The sequence below is a fragment of the Python bivittatus genome, unplaced genomic scaffold, assembly GCF_059951505.1.
Source record: "Python bivittatus isolate LINGU-HERP-01145 unplaced genomic scaffold, Pbiv_v1 ctg000980_np1212, whole genome shotgun sequence".
NCBI lineage: Eukaryota > Metazoa > Chordata > Lepidosauria > Squamata > Pythonidae > Python > Python bivittatus.
This window is the reverse complement of record NW_028277125.1, coordinates 60,117,965-60,139,659: the sequence shown is the minus strand read 5'-3', so window position 1 is coordinate 60,139,659 and position 21,695 is coordinate 60,117,965. Positions and strand designations below refer to the sequence as shown.

The following is a 21,695-nucleotide window of genomic DNA, read 5'->3' as shown; positions in this document are numbered from 1 at the left end:
CAAAGGGGTCATATGATGTCAGGCTTTACAACCACATTGCTTAGTGATGAAAATCCCGGTCCCAGTTATTGTCATTAACCGAGGACTACCTGAAACTGTGATATGATCTAAAAGTCTACCTATTTTAAAAGTAATAAAAATATCTCCCAATTTTAAATTTATATCTTTTCTACTATTCATTAATATGGAATGGTTTCAAAATATTGCAGTCAGCAGTAATTAGATCTCTAGAGAATATCCACTTCACCTTTCACCCATAATTCTCAATTCCATGATAATTCTATGTATATTTTGTCTCCTTCATTGTTTGTGTTCTCACAGCATAATTAATTTCTAATATGTATTTGTGTATACACATACCCCCCCCCTTGCACTCATACACATTCACAATTTATTCTGAACATGGAAATAGGGACTTAATACCAATTTTTGGTTTGGTTTTCTTTTCTTTTTTTTAGGCACCACATTTTGATGAATGATAAATATCTTGCATGTTTTAACATCCTATTAATATTTACTATTTCCTGACATCCAAGGAAACTTTAGCAAAGCAGATGCAGATAAACCAAAAGGCATCTTACGGTTCACAAAGGTTATAGATCAAGTTAACTGAGTAGAAATACAGGAAATAAATTCTTTACTTACTATAAGAGAAATATTGTAGATGATGAGTAACATACTCCTTTACTTCCTGATTTTACTATATGGTTTAATCATTATGAAATGTGATTACAGTTAAGACAGACATAAATGGTCTCATTTCCTCATTTTCATTTTTTTTCTTGGGCCTAAGCTTTGCCTTTTGAATAAATAAAAAGTGTAAATTTTCAAGGTAAGGGCCAGAAAAAATGGAAAAATTCAGGAAAACCCTGGAGTTTTTGTTGGTGCTTTGTTTGTTTTATAATATCCCATAAAATTAGAAGCACTGCAGTTTTCAGTGCAGTGAAAATGATTATGAAAAATACCATAATGTGTTAATTTTAAATAATGCATAACATGGTTAAGCTATGAAACAAATGTTCTGAATTTTGAAATACTTATACCAGATCAGGAAAGAAACTAAAGGTGAAAGAGTAGAGAAGTTTATTTTAATATAGGCAAACATTTTATTTTCAAAATACCATGAAAATTATAATATAATAAAAATTATAAAATATTAAAAAAGATAAAATAATAAAAATAGGATTCGAAAAACTGATTTGAAGATTTGGTAATATGTCAGATTCACAAAATAAGATGGTAATGCTATGGTTGAGCCTGTTAGGTAAACAGATGGAAGTCTTAATCTCCTCTTCCAGGAACCCTCCAGGTCTAGAAAATCCAGCTCCACCTCCTGACTTGGTGTGTTCTCTGGTGTGTGTATGCCTCATCTGGTACCCTCCCCTTAACCGTGGTATGTGAGAAAGATCGGGTTCTCATTATCTGAGCTGCTTTTCTAGCAAATTAAAAATGAAAAAGAGAAATAAATGAAATAAATGCTATAGCATCACCTCCTGGTCCTGCGGCATAGAGGCATGTGGCTAAGGTGATCAGCTGTTTCCCCTTCCCTTTGGGAGATAGACCAATCTCATAAGAAATAAATAAAATCAAATTTTATTAAAAAAAATAAAAGAGAATGTTAAAAAAAATCCCTTTTTAGCTGTTAGTCACATGCAAAACATTCATTGGCAAAGAAGATAAAAAGACAGAATTCTTCAAATCACAGGTGGGATTTAAGAAGATCTCCCAGCGGGTAGGAAATTTTACAAGATGATGTTGGTATACTTGTAATTTGGAAACAACTCCACTGTAGAAGTTCTAAGTTGCATAACACACACAGTTACTGAGCTTCTACAGAGAAAATAAACACCAAAGACAATAAAGCTTAAATAGCAAGAGACAAAAATAAATGAAGATTACAATTCTATGTTCTATGGCTAAACCTATTCCTTAGAGACAAATGGATTCCTGATGCAGAAGTGTCCTGCTTGTTTCCCTGGATTTTATTCTTGTAGATTCCAAGCTTTAAGAAGAGCTCAGGAGAACATTAGTATTCCTCTCCTTTATCTAAACTTCATTCCCAGTTTCATCCTGTATTTTAAAAGGATCTAATTTTTCTACCTAGCAGAAAGGGAAGATGTTTTAGATAATCTCCCAGCATATGTGATTCCAAGCCATGGCCTCAGTCAGCTTGAATATGGATTGAAACTCAGATGTGGCTGACTGTCAGTGACTGTAGGATGGAATTTGCTACAAAGATTGATTAAATAACATCTCATGTGACAATAAGTGTATTCTGAGCCTTACTTTCCACTTCTTCCCCCTCAGCATTTTCCTGAAAATCAGTGTTTACTGTAGAAGATAAAATCCAAAAGACATTACTTTTTTATTAAAAAATGGCTGATTCTCCTAAATAGGCAAAAATAAACAGAAGCTATACTTTTTAACTTGGAGCTCCACTTGGAGCTCTTAAAAAAAATTTTTTTTTAATGTACTGTACATTAATGAGCACAAACACACATATATACCTATATGCATACATACAGCTGTCGTCTAAGTAAATTGTACTTTTCAATTTTATACACCAAACATATGTTTATGAGGATCCCAAGTTATATGTTATACATATTATGAAATTAAAGTGACTTTATATCTATAAAGGATGCTAAAATAAGCATTGCATATATTTTATTTTTTCTCTTAGCTTCTCTTCTTTTGGTGAAAAAAATGGGGAAAACAAAGTTTTCCTACTGCTTCAACATTCCTGGAAATACTATGTCTTTAATTTAGTGGGTCTTATTTGCTGTACAGCACTCCAGCCTAATTGTTATTGTGTATGAACCTGAAATTTACTTAGCACTTAATCCATTTAGTTCAATAAAACTTATTTCTGAATAGACACATTGTGTTATAAGGTTATAAAAATTTGTTATAAAAACAAACAAAAAAGATAATTGGTGAAAGATAAAATTTATTAACAACATTAATAAATGTGTCTGATATTATATTGTTAATATAAACTTAAATGCACTTTTCTCTATAATAAATTGCCTCTTTTTTGGCAAATTAAATGATTTAGAAAGGGAAAAGAAGAGCAAAATATGAAGAGACAGTGCTGGATTTATTAAAAACAGAGCCAGCTAGTTAAACTTTAGAACCATTACTGCAGTCGCTGGACAAATTTCTCTTATTGATTCCTGCATTGTCTCTGTTTTCTTTTTTAAATAAGAGTCCTACAGTGATGATACTGATATAAATGAACAGTGTAAAAAGATTTACAAGAAAACAGTTTGGATTATTTCTCTTTTTATACAGTATGGAGTAATTTTGGTTTTGATTGCTTCAACTTTGTTCCACTAAGAACAAGATCAACCCTATGGAAACAATTTAGAAATGTTTTGGAAGTAGCAGACTTTTTAAAAATACAATACAAATTTCAATATTAATTATTTTTTAAAATAATCAATATAATACTGAAGAAAAAATGGAATGGACAATTGCAAAACTTAAATTTTCTATTAGCATGTTGACAGAATTACAACTTAATATTTTCTCTGGATTAGCCTTTTGTGTAGTTTTCAATATTGTTCAAGGGAGAATCATTACAATGACTGGAAACTACAAAATAGCAGAACAAGGTGTTTTCAAGATTGTCATTGTCACTTTAGCTTTGCTTGCATATCTGATCTTACAGCCTTTCTGGTGTTTGGAGTGAAGATATTATAATATGGCCTGGATTTCAGCATAATTCCTAAAAATGTGTGACTAGATTTTATGTTTGTTTTCAGCACACTCCAAAGAAGATGAGTCAAGGATCCACTCTCTTCTCATGTGGAATGATGGGTGAGTACTGCTACTTTTCCCCATAGCTGTGCTATGATATGAATGCATATTGCAAAGGATCTTTCAACATGGATTTTGAAATAGATTTTCATTGTTTCATTTTGAAGAAAAATGCTCTGCCCTTTTTTTTGCAAGCTAAGAAACTCATTTCCTAATTTTACTTGTGTTTCTTTGAACTTCATATGGTTAGCTTTAGATCTGCTTTATATTACATAATATGGCACTCAGCTGATAAGTTTTCTGTGTGTAAATTTCCAACTGGCTGCCTGCATGTCAAACTCTTTGTGACCTTTGCCTCACCTCAAGTATTCTAGTATCTAATAAATCATCTATCTTCACTCCAGTCTAAACCAGATGTACTTAATTGGGTCAATTGATAGGGAACAGATTCCATATATATAACTGCTAATTGCCACATCTGGTACATTCAAACTTTGATCTGATGATGCTTGGTAATCAAATTCCACTTACTCACTGATATGTAATAAAAATTATTTAGAATTCTCTGCTTGCTTCAAGATTAAATTTTTGTAATATAGGATATTTTGAGAATATCCTTTGTTCTGAAACTGCTTTTGCATTACTTATTTGTACTATAATCTATTAGATCAAATGGAACACCAGTTTCTAGTCTTTAAAAGGTAGCAGAGCGGTCATTGTTTAATTGGGAACCTTGTGCTGCTGCCAATAATGAGATACTATGCTGGCATGTAAGCCACCATCCATTTGACTAGAGATATATATTGAAATTTATGATGGTTTGAAGTGTGGCTGATTGCTCTTGAAGGACTGGCTGTTTTTTGAAAGACCTAGACTTGTAATGTAGTCTTTTGTTTCTTATATGACTGAGCAATGACCTCTAGCACCAATTAAAATGTTAGGTAGACTTTGAGCCAAACTATTGTATAACAAAAGCCGGTACTTTCCAGACAAAGCATCTGTTCCCTCTATTCATAGGCATTACCCTATGAATTAATGGGATTGAACAATTGTATGGAAGGAGACATTTCTCAAGCTTCCAAAAATGGAAGTTGTCTGATCAAAATGTGTATGGTGTATGTGTTGGTTGGATGGGAGATGGTTTGTATATATGCGCATGCCTTTAAAGATCCAAGTTTCAAATTCAAGACATTAATTGAAAAATGGTTCTTTTTTATGTTTCATATATTAAAAAAAGAACAATGGTTCAAATATTAATAATAATGCTTAAAATGTGTTACTTAAGATCTTTCCAACCAACAAGTCCTATCATCTTTGGAATTATAGTCCAACTTCTCTAGAGAGCACCCCATTAGAGAAGCCTTAGTTATATTAATGCTGATCTTGTTTGCTACAATGACCTGTTTCTAAGGGAACCTAATCTTCTTCCTGACCATAGCACCCCCTCTGCAATTGTCTTTGTCATGCCCAATCAAGAAGAGCAAACCAATTGGCAGTATTTTTGTTTTGCTTTGTAATTTTAGGCATTTTTCCCAGTACTTTTTTATTTTGGCTTTTAACTGGCCCAGATTTAACCAGCCAAGTCATTGTTGAAACTTGCTCAGATAGGTTCACTGCTGACAGCCACGGTGAATTTGAAACTGCTAGGCTATTTCCAATTAGATAATTATGTTCTTGTTTGTGCAGAAGATTGAGACAAATACATCCTTTCAACTTTGGTTTTGGATTAGAAACTGAAGAAATAAAGTGCCTTATGGGACTTCTTTGAAACAGGGAGGGAACTTGGCTAGCTTTCTTGCCTTCTTGGTCAAGAGAGGTAGGGTGTCTTTAGAACTAATTGTCCATTTGGCTTTCAGTGGAAGCAGAAAATGTAGGCACTACTAAAGCTGGTTAACCCATTGAATAAACAATGATAGTCTTGAAGAACATACTATGTAAGTTGAATAGTAGCTGGATAGGCCAACTTTTCTCAAACCCAAGCTCTCTCCAGATATGCTAGAGCACAAATCCAGAGTTCTCAACAGGCATGTAGTACTTCTAGAACAGAACCACACTGAGGAAGTTTGGGATAGACTGCTGTCTAGATCATTCTGCCTCTTAAGAGTATAAACTGAAACAAATTGAGAATGGTGACTCATGTTAAATTCTTACTGCATAAGCCATGGGAAAACTGTTCTTTGATTCTGAAAGTCTTGCCAACTTGCCTGAAGGAGAAGCCTAGGCAGGCCTGGCACTTTATAAAAAATCTTTGTCTTAGGAATACTGGAGCCCTTTTATAATACTCCTGTTTCATTCTTGCATGCTGTAGTTTTACTCAAAATTTACAGAAAACTATGTATCTTATTCACCACCGTTATTTACAATATGTGAAGGCTTTCCTAAAATCTGAGTCATGGAACAAATTCGCCATTAACTCGTTAACAAAATGCTGTAGGATTTCCTATTTTTGCAGAAACTACTTGTTTAAAAACAAATAGTTTCTACAAACTATGGTTATGAGTCCATAACCAAGTCAATGCCTTGTTAATACTGCTCTGTAGTCATTCACTTTTTAGGTTTACAGCATGACAAATAATTTTTTTCATCTTTAATGTTTTAATTTCTGTCCTTCTGTCTGATTCACCATAATCACTGCTTGTAAGTGTTGTTGAAACATGATCATTGAAAGCAAGGAATGAATATGATATTGTATACTGTACTTTATATAAAAAGTGGCCTGTATAAATGGCCACTTATATGGCTATCTTTCTTACCATTATATCTATATGTTAAACAGTTTTTAAAAAAGATATTGAACTAATGCCTGAATATCTTTCAGTCCAATCATATCTATTTTTAACTTGGAAGAGAACTGTACTTGACGAGTTATAATTTTGCATATGGTTGCAATATTAGCCATTTAATATTTCATATAAATAGCAAAAAGGTCCTTAAAACGTCTCCCAATGCTCTGCTGCATTTTCAATAAATGTTTGACAAGCCACAATAGCCCATATCTTTAGAAGGATTAAGAATATTTTAACTTTTCAGACATGTTAAAGTAAATACTTATCATGATGGCAGTAAGAAAAGAAAAGTTGTTCTGAGACTTTGCTTTGCTGGAAAAGGGATAGGAAACATATTGCTATGAACTGAGCGAGACAATTTTGTATGGGTTGCTTTAGTAGCTGTTGAATCATATGCATTGGACAGATTTTTTTTTCTTTATCCTCCTCTACTACCAATATTGCATCCTACCAGTCACAAGAGTTGCAAATGTAGTAAGAGAGTCAGTGAGGAAAACTAACATAATCTGATGTTTTGGAAGTTAACATTTTTAATGTTCTTCTTCTGCAGATTTATTTAATAATGTCTCACTCAAATACTAAACCTGAACTTTTCATAAAAAATAATACTCAGGGTAAGTAGCAGTCAAATGCAGCATTTACAGTTATTAAACTCATCTGATAAGACATTTAAAAAGGAAAAGCATTGCACTAGCTGCCAAATTTTTTTCTGAGTGAAATACAAACTTCTGAAAGAGCACCTCTTTCTGTATGCTGCAAATTGTAATATAGCAGCATTGGAGAACTATAGGTTTCTCATTTCTTGTGTCATTCTTTAAAGTACCTTGAATGATAGGAGCCTAGATTAATGAAAAAAGATGCAAGATATCATTTCCAAGTGGAAATTATGGGCTTATTTAGCTTTAGTTAGAATGCAGCCAATATCTGACTTAAATCTTCAATTGAATCCATCTGTTCTGTTGCTTTCCTTATAAAGAAGGAATGATTTCAAGTAAATGTGAGAGATAATCAGGAAAACTCATCAGTCCCATCTCAGTTTTGGGTTAAAATAGATCAGATCTGGAACAGAGATGGACAAAAACATTTAGAAAAAAAAGATATAATTATCCTAGTAGTAAAAATACCTTGCAGAACTAAATAATTCGTAATATGCTGGTTTATAATGGTGAAGCTGATCTTAAAAGCATTTAATCTCATTGTTTATTGAAAAAGAAGTAAAGCTGGTATGCACCATTTCATGAAATACATGACTATTTGAAATTTAAAAAATAAAATTATGCAGCGTGCATATTTAGTCAGGGAGGTTTCTCTTATATGAGTTTATATTTGGAAACATGTAGCAGGGATTTTCCTGTCATAAATAGATATACCCATGTTTATTTAATCAATTTGTAAAAGTAATACATTACAATATAATTATAAATATAATTTATATTTACAAATATATTACTTTCTGTGTAGAAGTTATTTTTATGAACTTTGTAAAAGAGACAGAAGAAAAGAAAAAGTGTTGCTAGATGTAAATAAATGATATAATCAAATTAACATCTATAAGCACTTCAGTAATGAACTTATTTAACTGAATCAACTGTTAGTTTCATTGTCTTAAATGATGTTTTGTTAGACTACAGTAAATGGATTTTTCTGCAACACTGTTTTCTCAAAAAGCACAAGTTTATTTATTTCTTTGTCAAATTTATATGGCCACCCATCACACAAACAAGTGACTCTGGATGGTGTACAACAGAGCTGAAAAACAATTAATATTTACAAAACAATTGTTCTTATTATAAATCTTTAAACAATAAACAAAAGCACAGAGCTAAAACAGATGAAATATTGGACAAAGAGCAGATGTTAATAACAATGGAGCCACCTCAATATTTCACCAGTCCCCTAGGGTCTTCAGGCCTGATGGCAGAACCATGTTTTGAAGGACTTACAGAAAGTCAAAAGGGATGAAGCCAGCCTCACTTTGGGGGGAGGGGGTGCCATAGCAGAAAAGGCCCACTGCCTAGGACCCATCAGATGTAGCTCCCTAGCCGACAAGACCCACAGAATGCCCTTTCTGCTGGATCTGTTGGGATGGGCAGATGCAATCGGGGAGAAGCAATCTTTCAGATAACCCAATCTCATGCCATGTAGGGCTTTAAAGATCAAAAACAGCACCTTGAATTGGACCTGGAAACAGAGTGGTAACCAATGCAGCTCATGGAGCAGAGACGTAACTTGTGTTCTTCCAGAAACACATGTAACTGTCGCCCCACTGCATTTTGCACCAGCTGAAGCTGCCGGATACTCTTCAAGGGTAGCCCCTATATAGATCGCATTACAGTAGTCTAACTAGGAGGTGACTAGGGCATGAGTGACTGTGAGTAGAGCCCCTTGATCTAGGAATGGACGGAACTAGTGCACAATATGAAGTTGAGCAAAGGCCCTCCTAGCTACGACTGCCACCTGCTCTTTAAGCAGGAGTCATGAGTCTAGGAGGACCCCCAGTTGCTCAAGGAGTCTGTTTGGGACAGTGCAATCCCATCCAGCACCCAAGATGGCATAGCCCTAGAACCGGTGGGTCCCAAAACCCAAAGCCACTCAGTCTTACCAGGGTGCCTCCGGGCACCGGGATAAGACATCCACAGCATTGCTTAATTCGCAGGGGCAGAGATGTATAATTGGGTATCATCAGCGTACTGATGATACCTCACCCCATGGCGATGGGTGAGCTCACCCAGCAGCCTCATGTAGATGTTGAATAGGAGTGGAGAGAGCACCGACCCCTGCAACACCCCACACAATAGAGGCCAAGGGCGAGATCTCTCCCCCCAATCACCACCGACTGGAATCAACCCTGGAGAAAGGAGAACAGCACAACACTTTGCCACCCACCCCCAATCCTCTGAGTCAATCCAGAAGGATACCATGGTTAATGACATTGAATGCCACTGAGAGGTCAAGTAGGGCAAGGATGGATGCACAATCCCCATCCTGCCCACGCTGGAGATCATCCAAAAGTGCGATCAGTGCCATTTCTGTCCCATACCCAGGTCTGAATCCTGACTGAAAAGAATCCAGATAAACTTCATCCAAAATCCTCTGAAACTGTTGTGCAACCACCTTCTCAACCACCTTCCCCAAGAAGGGGAGGTTAGATATTGGATGAAAATTGTCCAGTATAGTGGGGTCCAGCAATGGCTTCTTGAGGAGGAGGCAAACCAAGGACTCCTTAAGTTGTAAAGGAACAACCCCCTCTCTCAAAGAAGAATTAACCACCACTAGAAGCCACTCACATGGCACCCCCAAGGCCGCTTTACCAAGCCAGGAGGGGCATGGATCTAAAGAGCAGGTGGCTGAGCTCACAGTCCTAAAGACTGTCTCCCACCATATCTCCCCATGCCTGTCACCACTATAATACTTTGGCCCACCCACACACCCCCAAAGGGTGCACCATCCCCCAATCCAGGGCCCCCAATTCTCAAGGCACCTTGAGGCACTTGGCTTCATTGGCTCTCAGAGCCATCAGGGTACCCAGCACCTAGGTCTCCTACTCCACCCACCCACCCCCACATAGACACACAAAAGAACCCCTCCCTCACTCTCACCAGCTGGTTAAGGGTTCTCTTTCCATTCACCCCAGCCCAACCAATCTCCTTCTCTGGCTCTCACCCGGAGGGGGAAATCAATACTCAGTGGGAAACACACAGTCCACAATCAGAGTCATTTAGCTGGCAAATGGAGTCACGCTGAAGTGGTTGTCTCTCTCTGGGACTAGCAGAGAGAAAGTCTCTCCCGTGGGGAGAAGAGTCCACAGTAGTCTGACCCTCTACTGCTATCCCTTCTGCTATATTTCTCATTTTATTTACAAAAAGCAGGTCACTGCCACGCTTTTCATTGTAGCAAATGGGTTGGACTAGAGCTCCTAACGTGAAAAGAAGCTTAGTTTTTTCCTGCCTACACCCATTTGCTGGTGTGTGATATCTTTGTATTGCATTTTTAATTCTCAGCTTGAAAAAGTTTGATTCCCTTGTACTAGGTTAGCTGTGAGAAAGAGTGGATACATTCCTATGGAATAAGGCAGCTACAGTACTCTGACTCACTTTCTGACACAAGGTGGTTTATGATGGTTTTAAGAGATGAGATAAAGTCTGAGATAAAAGAGGAGGCAAAAGTACAATATCAGTGCCTATTCATATAATTTCTGAAGAAACAGTCAAGAGTTTTGATGCTCTGGGATGAAAATTTTAAATTAGTCAGCATTATTTCTAGCGCACATTATTCCCTTCTCTTCCTATTGTTGAATGACCACCTAAATGAGTAAGATATTGCTATGTAACTAAGGCAAGAAATAATACTACAAAATATTCTTATTTATATTTTCTGTATTTTGCTCTCAAGGCAAACTTAATCATATTTTTTAAAATATTTCCAGTTTTTCAGTAATAAAGTTTCAGTGCCAGTCTTTTTAAACCTTGTGTAATATGTGCCAGGAGTTGTGGTTACTAAATTTGCTACTGATTGGTAAGGTGGCCTCTTGTGAAATTATAAGGGACTGATTGCTTTTGACCGGAACAGATGTGTACGTTTATGAGTGAAGCCACACCCCAATTCTGCCTTTTTTACTTGTCCATTGACTCTTTCTTATGTTTATCACAGTGGTGCCAAGTATCAGTTATTCAGTATCCTAGGAAATAGCTAGAGTAGTCTGATAAAGAGAATAGATTTTGAAAGGAGAGAACAATTTCTTAGTGAAAAAGATGCTAGTTTCTGCCCTTGATCTCTTTTTGGTTCGTTGTCTTCTTTCCCCCATGTAAAAAGAAAAGTGAAGTTACAGCCTTACTTTGGGTATAGAAGTGACATTCATCCATCATTCTCCTGTGTTGATGGGTTTCTTTTTTTCTTTTAAATGCATGTTTTCTATGTGGTGACAATTCAAAGCAAATGTTTTCCAGAACATTAATCCAGCCGTGTTTAGACAGGTTTGGAAAAGTTCTTCACAAAAGAAAAAAACATAATTTTCTAAATGGAGAAAACATTTCTCCAACATTTAGATTCCTGAGTTCATCAGGAATATGGAAGAACAACGTTGGTAACTTTTAAATAACCAAGGGCAACCAAACATTTCACCAATGTGCGCAACCATACAGAGTATTTGAAGCTTCTGGACTGTTTAAGTGTTCTTCAGTTTTACATCAATGAAGCACTTGTATTTCTAAAAATTGCAGAAAGGATCCAGCTTTTGTGGGGACAACTCCCCCCCCCCCATCTGCATATACGTTGCAGGGTGTTGTTGTCAGCCTCTTAATTTTGGTATTCCTCATATTTATTTCTCTATTGGTAACAATAGCAATAGACTGGGATGATATGAAGAGGAGTTGTAACTTGTTTTCTCATATATTCCAGATTACACAAGAAAATATAAGTGGAAATTTCAACAAAATATTATAGGCCTTCATACCACCAACTGGAATGTGTTAGTTAGCTGGCATGCTTCTTGCAGATATCTAGGATATCACTTCCTGGAATTCCCCCCAGCATGACCTTTGTCTCAGCACATATGGAGGGCATTAGATTGGGAAGGCTGCTAGTATGGCAATTCAGTTCTTTTCTTGTCCCTTGGGCATTCCCTTTTTCTTCTCCAATTAGCAATCAAGATGCTATGCTTTGGTGAGCATGCTCAGTCTTTATTGGGCAGGGACAGGAAGTATGATGTTTATGTTTTTAAAAGATTTGTAGTGCTGTGAATGTTGAAGTTCCCATGAATGCTCTGCTTCTTTAGATCTGCTTCTCAGCAACCCCATTTGACTCCATTTTTGACAGCTTTAGACAACTGAATTCAGTTATAAATCAAAGGTGAAACACAAAATTCAATTATCATAGAGAACTCTTATATTTATTTCCAATTAAAAATGAAATATCAGAATTGTGAACTGTTTTTTAGTATAGAAGATTTAAAAAATAGGTGATATTGAAGCAAACTCGAAACTGTCCAATGGTGATTTCCATTTGTGTCAAAGGTACACACTGTGCTGTGTGCATTACTCTACAGATGTAAATGTTGTACCCTCATCTTTCTCTTACTAAGGCACTACCCAGAGGTCTTTTTTTTTTATTTTCTAAATGTGCTAAACAAGAAAGAAAATGTATTGACATCCTTGCATTATTAGACATATTTTATTGTTGCCACTAAATACGTATATTCCTTAGTGAGAATCTGCATTTTGTAAATAAATAGAAGGAACAATGTGAAGGCCACTGGTTCCATCATGCATACTGTTTACACCATGTAATTTAATGCATGATGAATTAGATGCAAGTGCTTCACTCAACAGATGTGTGATAAAATATTGGCTAAAAAAAACTTGTTCTATATGCCATGCTCAAAAGCATACCCACACTTCAAAATATTTAAAGCCCATACAGTAATTATTTTATGTACTGCAGTAAATTATTTTTATAAGTTATTATAAAGGAGAAGATCATAGAGGAGAACTGAGCAGAAGGGTAAATCATTCTGTATTTAGCTTATTTTTGATGTTTAGCAAACATAATTCATAAAATTTATGTTTACAAAGGAAGCACTTGAAACAACTGAAACAAAAGTTTCTAGATGTTTTCCCTGTGTTTGTTTTGTTGTCATTTTAAATAAATTTGCTAGATCTAGTTTTAAGTTGGCTCCCATCTAAGTTAATATTCGTACAGTATAGCAGAGAAATGCTTGCCTGGTTATGATTTCTACTGCCATCGAGGCAGCAATCTTCTTTTTCTGTAAGTTTCCATGTGAACCTGGTGGGAGCGTTAAAATCCAAGGTTTTAAGTGTCTCATCAGTATACTAATGATGTCCAGCTCTAAGATAGATAGATAGATAGATAGATAGATAGATAGATAGATAGATAGATAGATAGATAGATAGATAGATAGATAGATAGAACACTTTATTGGCCAAGTATAAAACATACAAGGAATTTGTCTTCGGTGCAGAAAGAACTCTCGGTGTTTGCATAGCGTCAGAAAATAAGGAGTATAAAAAGTAATAACATTATATACTGTACTAAAACTATGTAATCAGAAGAGGAGAATTGGAGGAAGAATAATAATACGGCTATTGACTAACATATATTCATTTTTAAGAGGAGAAGCTATTGACTAACATATATTCACATATATTCTATTTACCTTAGCTGACTAATGTTGATGCTCAGTCTAAATAAGGCAGGCATTTTGTTGATAAGAAGCTTGTTACTAATTGGAGGTCCAGTTCGTTCTACATATGGTTGCATAGCACTTGTGTCTAGCTTCAGCTGATGCACCAGTTATCCTCCTTTCTTGGAGAAGCTAGATCTAGCCATTGTGGTCCAGGCTTCCTTATTTAATCACTGCAACTCACCCTTGAAGCATGTTTAGAACTTCAGTTAGTGCAAAATGCAATCATTGGTTTGCTTTTTAGCACTTGCTTTGTTGTATAGTATGCTGATCTTGCATTCATTTCACTGGCTGACAGTTGTTTTCACACAGTTTAAGGTACTGTTTTTCTTTATCTCATATTTTTGTATTCTTTAAAAAATATTCTCAGCTTTCTTGAGTTTATCGTTGACAAAAATGTGGTGTGCACTTTAATAAAATCAGTGCAATTCAGTGATGAAGTTATGCCAGCTTACTGTGTGAAGGGAAGATTTAAAAAGAAAACAGAATTAAATAAATGAAGAAACCTCTTTTCCACTCTGTTGGCAGAGGTTGGCATGGTTCAGAGACTGTATTATCAAAGCTTTCCATTCTGTGGGTAAAATGGCTAACTTGTAAGTCATCTTCCAGGTACTTACTGGGTTGAAAGGTGACTCATAAATAATTTTGTGAACAAATAAGATATAAATAAGGCTCCAGGATCCTGTTATTATTGGCTATAGCTAGTATGAGAGTTTCCCTTATCATTTAAAGAGGAAGATGGAGAGTCTGATGTAAGCAGGATGAACTACTTTAAATCAACATGACTAACAAAGGGTATAAAATACTAAAGAAAAAGGCCAAATAAAATAATGGAATAAATTCTCATTTTCATTTAAAAGGTATATGTTAGTATATTTTTCTGAGTGAGAATACATACAATTTGTTTATTTTAATAATTTAAATGTAATGATTTCCAACCAAAGAGAAACTTCATATAGTTTTTGATATGTAATCCAAGTGAATGACATGCAATTTTAATTTCTGAATGCTACTTAACATTCCATAAACAAGGTTTAATAGTTGTTGGGAAAAATAGTGCTCATCAGTGAGATGAAAATAGAATCTCTGTGCTATTTTTTTTTTCATAATTTTTGAACTAAATAGAACTCAGGAATTCAGAGGACAGATGTGTGCTCCAAATAATACCGAAAATAGGATTTCTTACCTTGCCACTTAAAGATATGCTAGATAAAAGTTGTCAACTTTATTTATTTGTTTAGAACGCTTATATGGCTGCCCAAGTGAAACAATGTGACTCTGGGCAGGGTGTAAAATCAAAACATGAAAGAGGACAACACATACCACAAACAAAACTTCTAGGCATCATGCACTCTCTCACTGCAGCCATAACAGATATGCATGTGTGCTTTCTCTATGTATGTGTACATATCAATGAAATATGATTTCAATGATTTCCCCATGAACTTGTATGCTCAATCACATAATATCTTATATGTAAGAAAACCTGGAAATCTCATGACACCTTGAAAACTTGAAATAAATTGGCTATATTTTTCATTTCATTTCATTTTTTAAAAAGTTTTTACTTTAATTTAAATCTTTTGGTGGCATTTAATTGTAGACACCTTAATGCATTATGTGCTGATGTGCTGATTTCTGTACTAATCAGTGGATTGAATAGGAAGCAATTTCTCAGTCTCAGAAGTAAGATTATTTTAATAGTTCCCCCCCCCCCCGTGAATATTAACTTAATCTAGTGTATGTATACTCATGATTTGATTTTAAGAGATATAAAAACTTAACTAAAATTAAGGGCTATATGGAAGGAGGACAGAGGCAGGCATTAATTCAGTCACAGCCATTTCTACCAGTTAGCAGGCAAGAAGGGGAATCTCAAGTGATTATTTTATTTTTTACAGAAGTGGAATGGAAATGCTGTGAAAGACATCAAAAGATTATGGACAGTTTTTGGATACAGTGTTCTTACAGTCTGTCAAAACACCTCACAGTTTCCTAGGAGCTCCTTTCTTCCTCAGATATCAGCCACTTAATTATAAATTTAAAACACAATTTTGCAATGTATCAATCACTGGAAATGAAAGCTTTTAAAATACTTGAACAGTATTTGAATTAAATGCCATTCCAACTTTTCTTTCTGAACTTTGTGGGAAAGTCTCAAAAACTTTAAAACTATTCCAGAATATTAAATTTCAAATTTTACCCATGGAGGCCTCTACTACAACATCCTTATACTGTATACTGTTCATTATTTAATTTAAACCTGACTGTTTGAGCTTTCCCTGAACTTGGCTGACGGGCTTGTTTTCATATTACTGTGGCTGCTTGATTAAGGCATATTTTCTCTGTGGTTGTCGGTTTTACTGTTAAACCGCCTTTCTTTGGAAGAACGGTTGGCATGCTTTTGCTTGCCATGTATTAATAGAAAGATGATGTATAAAAGAACTAAATTAAAAGTTTATTTATTTTAAAAAGTGTCCTATAAATAGTAATGAAAGGATGCTGTACAGTAATGCTTTGTATTTATATATTTTAAATTGTTAAATTATTTCTGGCAGTTTGTAGAGCAAACCACAACAAACATATTTCAGATCAGGTTTTCATGTATTTTGTTTATCTCATGTATTTGAAGCACTATTATGTAGTTCCACGTTCTAATTTCAGATGACGTTTGTTATGATTGAGTAATAAAGTCACTTCCTGAAGTAAGGCAAATCAAGTTATAAATTATTTTTCAGCCCTTTCACCCCACCCTCCATTAGCTGCACAGCTAATATTCAAACTTCATGGCACTGCTGTTTGCAAAGACAAATTCATTTTCAGCTACAGCAAGTTTTAGAGAACTGACACAATCCAATGGTTTTCTTTAGCTGAATCCTTATTTTAAAAGTCTTCCAGTTTTCCTCCTGTAGGAGTTTAACTTCCAGCTGAATCTTACAGTGGACTTAAATCACTATTTTTTTAGTACCATTTTTGTTTTTTTTATTTGATGTATTGTTTCTATTTAGTCATTAATTCTAATCAAATTTTGACATTAGTTCTCTATTACTGATTTTTCCTTCAGACTATTCAGAGAATGGCTGATGATTTTCTTCCAATATAAGGATCAATTGAGAATCACCAAGAAGTGTCATTGTTGTAAAAGTATTCACAGTTCTGTAAAAAGCATATCACGATCAAAGGACAGTGTTTTGATTTTGTTCTTTTTAGATACTTTTTATGGCATTTTTAAAATCTTCATATTGAGGGAGTCTTCTGCAGAAATTTCTTTTTAACTGAATAAAAATTGTGATTTTATGAATAGTGTGTCATTTCATGGCAACAGGCTGATTTGGTTCTGAAGAGAAGGAGATAGAAACAGATATACGTAGATATATCATATTTATATAGCCGCCCAGCTTAGAACAACTCTGGGCAGCTTACAACCAATAAAATATCATGGGAATCAGATATTTCCATGAATCATTGACTTTATTTGATTAGTCTGTATAGTCATAAGATTGGTCACTGCTGACATAAATTGGTCAGGTTACCATTGTTTTGCTCCAGATACTGGTCCTGAGTATAGTACTAAGTGCTAATTGTGTGAATGTTAAAAACATAAATTTTTTAAGCTGTCTGCATTTATACTACATAGGTTTTGCCCAAGCTTTTACAACCTAATTGTTAAAATAGTTATATCAGCAAAAAAATCCAGGAACTGTAATCGATTTAAAGCTTCAGAATAGAACATCTAAGCAATGGCTTTAAAGATCAGCCAATACCAAGCATAGAAACTTTTCCCATATTTGATATCAAGGCCAGTGGCCATTGAGAAAACTATTAAAGAAGAAATCATGGGATGAGCACATGGGATGAGATTGTAGGAGAGGGCTTGAGTTCCATTTTGGTACCTGATTATGAGGGGAAATTATTAAAAAATAATATGGAGACCTTGTGGATAGTGATATGGTTTGAGTATGATAGTGCATGCACTGCTCACTGATTCTTGATGACAAAGAAGGACAGAAAAAAAGGTGATTTCCTCTTGCATACAATGCTAACAGAATAATCTTTTTCCAGGCCCTTGGATTGTTGCCATCTATTGCTTTACAGGCTTTCTGCTAATAAATATTCATAGTAGATGTACACACACACACACACACACACACACACACATCACTAAGAACAGAATTTCCCCTTATTAAAACCTTCATCACTCAAGTCTTTGAAACTGAATCCACCATGTGTACACCCCCATGTCATTCTGCTTAAATAGTTCTTTCATTCATCCAAATTGTTAGGATACTGAGCTGCTTTGGAGCACAATTAAATTTGCACTCTAGCACTTTGAGATTGATTGTAAGCCTTAATAATGTATGGGCTTAAAAAATGTTCTCAGTGCTATAATCCCAGTATTTTTGCTTCATGCTGAATAAGATATTAAGTGGCCATTCAAATGTGGCTAAAACTATATTTCATGCATAAGCAGTTTCAGTTCCAATCTTCTGATTTCCTTTGTCTCTTAGAAGAGAGAAAAAAGTAGAAGAAAAAACCACCACTCTTGATAATAGTACAGAATCGGTTGCTTTTCTCTGCTGCTGTTCTCGTGACTTGTTTCTTGACAAAGCTACTGTCAGCTGCATTTAAGTCAGAAGCTTTAATAACTGTCAACCACAGCAGATGTAGGTGAGATGTTGAAATGAATAAGTAGGCCATGCCAGTTTATGATGGAGCAATAGTTCTAGATGGTTTTATTTTTATCCAAAAGTCTGAAGTACATCTCATGGGAGGAAGGGTCCACATATTCAGGGTTTCTCTGATCTCTGCCCCATATTCTATCAACACAATGATCTATGATCTTAAAAGAGGTACATGGACTGACCAAAGAAAGAACATAGCAGTGGTTTTGGATCCACTGCATCCTAATAATAGCAGTATATATTTAAGGTGAATATTCTTTATCTGAATGGGAAAAAAAAAATTTTCCCCTAAATTCAAGTGCTGAATCTGAGCAAAGCATATGTAGAATAAAATATAGAGGCTAGTTTGGATATAATACTTAAACTGTTGTGATTAAACTACTGCTGAGATCATGAGAATAAATTACAGTAAGCTTCAGGGTCTCCTGTTCCCCTCAAGTTCCCTTTCCCCTCCTCCCAATTTAGATAACCATATCATCTAAATCCAGACAAGCATGATTTAGCTATAGTGAGAGGAAACAAGCCAACTTTACATAATACTTTACAGAGCTATTTGGAAGAAGCTAACTATAGCTAAAATTAACCATCATTTAGGATTAAACTTGCTTAAATCTAAATAGATAGCAGAAGCTTCTTCTCTTAGAAGAATATGAGATCCTTGTGAATGAAAGGATCTCTGAAATACATAAATAGCCAAATGCTGTCTCTGGTTTGTAGTAATATAACTAGATCTGGTAAGGACTACTGTGCATGATAGAAATTACTACCTTTTCTAATGGCCTGGATTGCTCAGAAGCTTCATGCTTCTATTTCTTTCTTCTGTACTGCATTTCTAATAACCTAGAGACTAATTTGTACACTCACTACACTACTCTGATCAGGAGGATGGGCACTGCAATCCACGTAAATTGATTTATTCAAGTGTTAATATAGGTTTTTTTCTTCCACTTAACATTATAGGTTTTATTTAGATTAGAGTTAAGACAACCCTTCTCTTAGGTACATGAAAACTATTTTGATTCATGCTGCAGAGTTCTGAAAGAAAGAGAATCAACACCAGAGTCCTCTCTTTCTGAAAAGTCTCATAGTGTAGTTTCATCTTCTGAATTCCAAGATGTTTTCATATAACATCTAACCAAATAAGTGGAAATTTAAATCCTAATAATGTTAAATTCTTCAGAAATTATGCTATTTAAAAAATCTGTTTTTGAAGTGATTAACTTTATCTACAACCCTTCTAAATTGTTCAGATTTATGACATGTGCCAACATTGGCCTGGTAAGGTATATATTGTCAATAAATAAATACAGACTTTATCTAACTGCAGTATGTAATAGCCTTATTGCCAGCAAAATCAAGCTACCGTATTTTTCCGACTATAAGGCGCCCCCATGTACAAGACACCCCCCATTTTTCAAACCCAAAATTAAGAAATCAATATTTTAAAGATAAAGCAGAGCACATTTTTATTTAGTAATTAGGTGACATTTACCTGATACACTCAGTGGGAGGAGGTCCAAACTGTCTCTCTGCAGCTCTGTTTCTATGCTGTTTTGCAAAACTGATTACATTCAGTTTAAATTTTGCACAGTATGACATTCTCTTATTTATATTTTTATTTTCTGACATCTTTATGGGCTCTCCACCTCCAATGGGATGTGTTCCAATTGGTTTGTTAAGCATCAGCTGACATCAGTTACATAAGGCTCCTGATTGGAGGAAGCCCGTTCGCAGAGACAAAGTATGGGCAGTTTCACTCGTGGTTAGAGGCTAGCAATAGGAGGAAGCCCGTTTGCAGAGACAAGGTATGGGCAGTTTTGCCACCACGCAGTTCTCTCCTCGGCTGACTTCCTTGAATAAGACGCTCTTCAATTTTGAGCATAAGGATTTTAGAAAAAAGTATCGTCTTATAGTCGGAAAACTACGGTAATTGACATCCTGTAGAGGTAATTAAGTTACTAACTAAGGTAAATCCCATTTCTCAGAAGCATTGTGAAATCTGATCAAGATTGTGCTGGCCACAAGTCTAATTAAATTAATAAAAGTAAATGGAGTATATCTGTCATAGAACTCATTTTTAAAGCTTTTGTTTCACATTGTGCTTAAAATCCTGTGATGGTAGCCTGCACTTACAAGACTCACACAGTTTCTTTTGTGGGTTCAGAACTACCAGCAAAAAAGCATATAAATTTGAAGTTATTTGTATTGTCGAAGGCTTTCACGGCCGGAATTTGAAGTTATTTCTTTATTGGACATTTTGTATAAAGGTGGGGTATGGTATGGTATGGTATGGTATGGTATGGTATGGTATGGTATGGTATGGTATATGGTATGGTATATGGTATGGTATGGTATGGTATGGTATGGTATGGTATGGTATGGTATGGTATGGTATGGTATGGTATATGGTATGGTATATGGTATGGTATGGTATGGTATGGTATGGTATGGTATGGTATGGTATGGTATGGTATGGTATGGTATGGTATGGTATGGTATGGTATGGTAAAAACATGCATGTAGTATAGCACTAGGCAACTTTGCCAATATAGCTGGGGAGGAGTGAATAATGTGGGCATAATTTATCTGTTCTATAAATTATATAGAAATAGTGTTAAAATACTGATGCATCCTGTACCCTCTTATGTAGAGTTAGCAAGGCCTTTTATAAAATGTGAGGACTAGACCCCAGACCCAAAGCAGCTTGCCAGCACAACTGGCTTCTGTTTTTGTTCTCTTTTGTCTGGTGACCTAACCTGAGAATGCTCTGTTGGCTGTAGCTAATACAGTAGGACAGTGTTTCTCAACCTCAGCAAGTTTAAGATATATGGACTTCAATTCCCAGAATTCCCCAGCCAGCAAGTCCACACATCTCAAACTTGCTGAGGTTGGGAAACACTGCAGTAGGATAATAAGTGATATCTCAGTTGAGATGTAATTGTTTAATGTGCATTACCAGTTTTACATTGTATTCCTTAAAATGAGAAAAAAACAAGCCACATTTCAAAATAGTATACATAACAGATCTCAGTGTTTTGATTGGATTGTATGATCATCCAATTGCAGATGACAGTTAAAGCAGCCATTAAATCATTGAACACTGAAGTTGCTGAAATATGCTGTTGATTCATGTAGAGCCTATTTGTTTTTCCCGAATTCACTGACTCTCGTCATTTTGGATTCACTTCCATAAAAATCCCACAGTAACTGTTCATTTTATTTTTAATGATAACATTTCTAGCCTATTTTATTGTTACTAAAAACAAT

General features: G+C 35.2%; 1 protein-coding gene across 4 annotated transcripts in view; it reads left to right on the top strand.

The window, feature by feature from the left end:
* Positions 1-21,695, top strand: part of FAM53B (family with sequence similarity 53 member B) — a 131,428-nt gene that overhangs the window by 40,976 nt on the left and 68,757 nt on the right. For all 4 annotated transcript variants that reach the window (XM_088131879.1, XM_088131875.1, XM_088131876.1 and 1 more), the window contains exon 4: positions 3,768-3,822. In XM_088131879.1, the coding sequence (XP_087988005.1) occupies positions 3,783-3,822 (40 nt within the window). In that variant the 5' untranslated portion in view covers positions 3,768-3,782. The remainder of the gene's footprint in view (positions 1-3,767; positions 3,823-21,695) is intronic.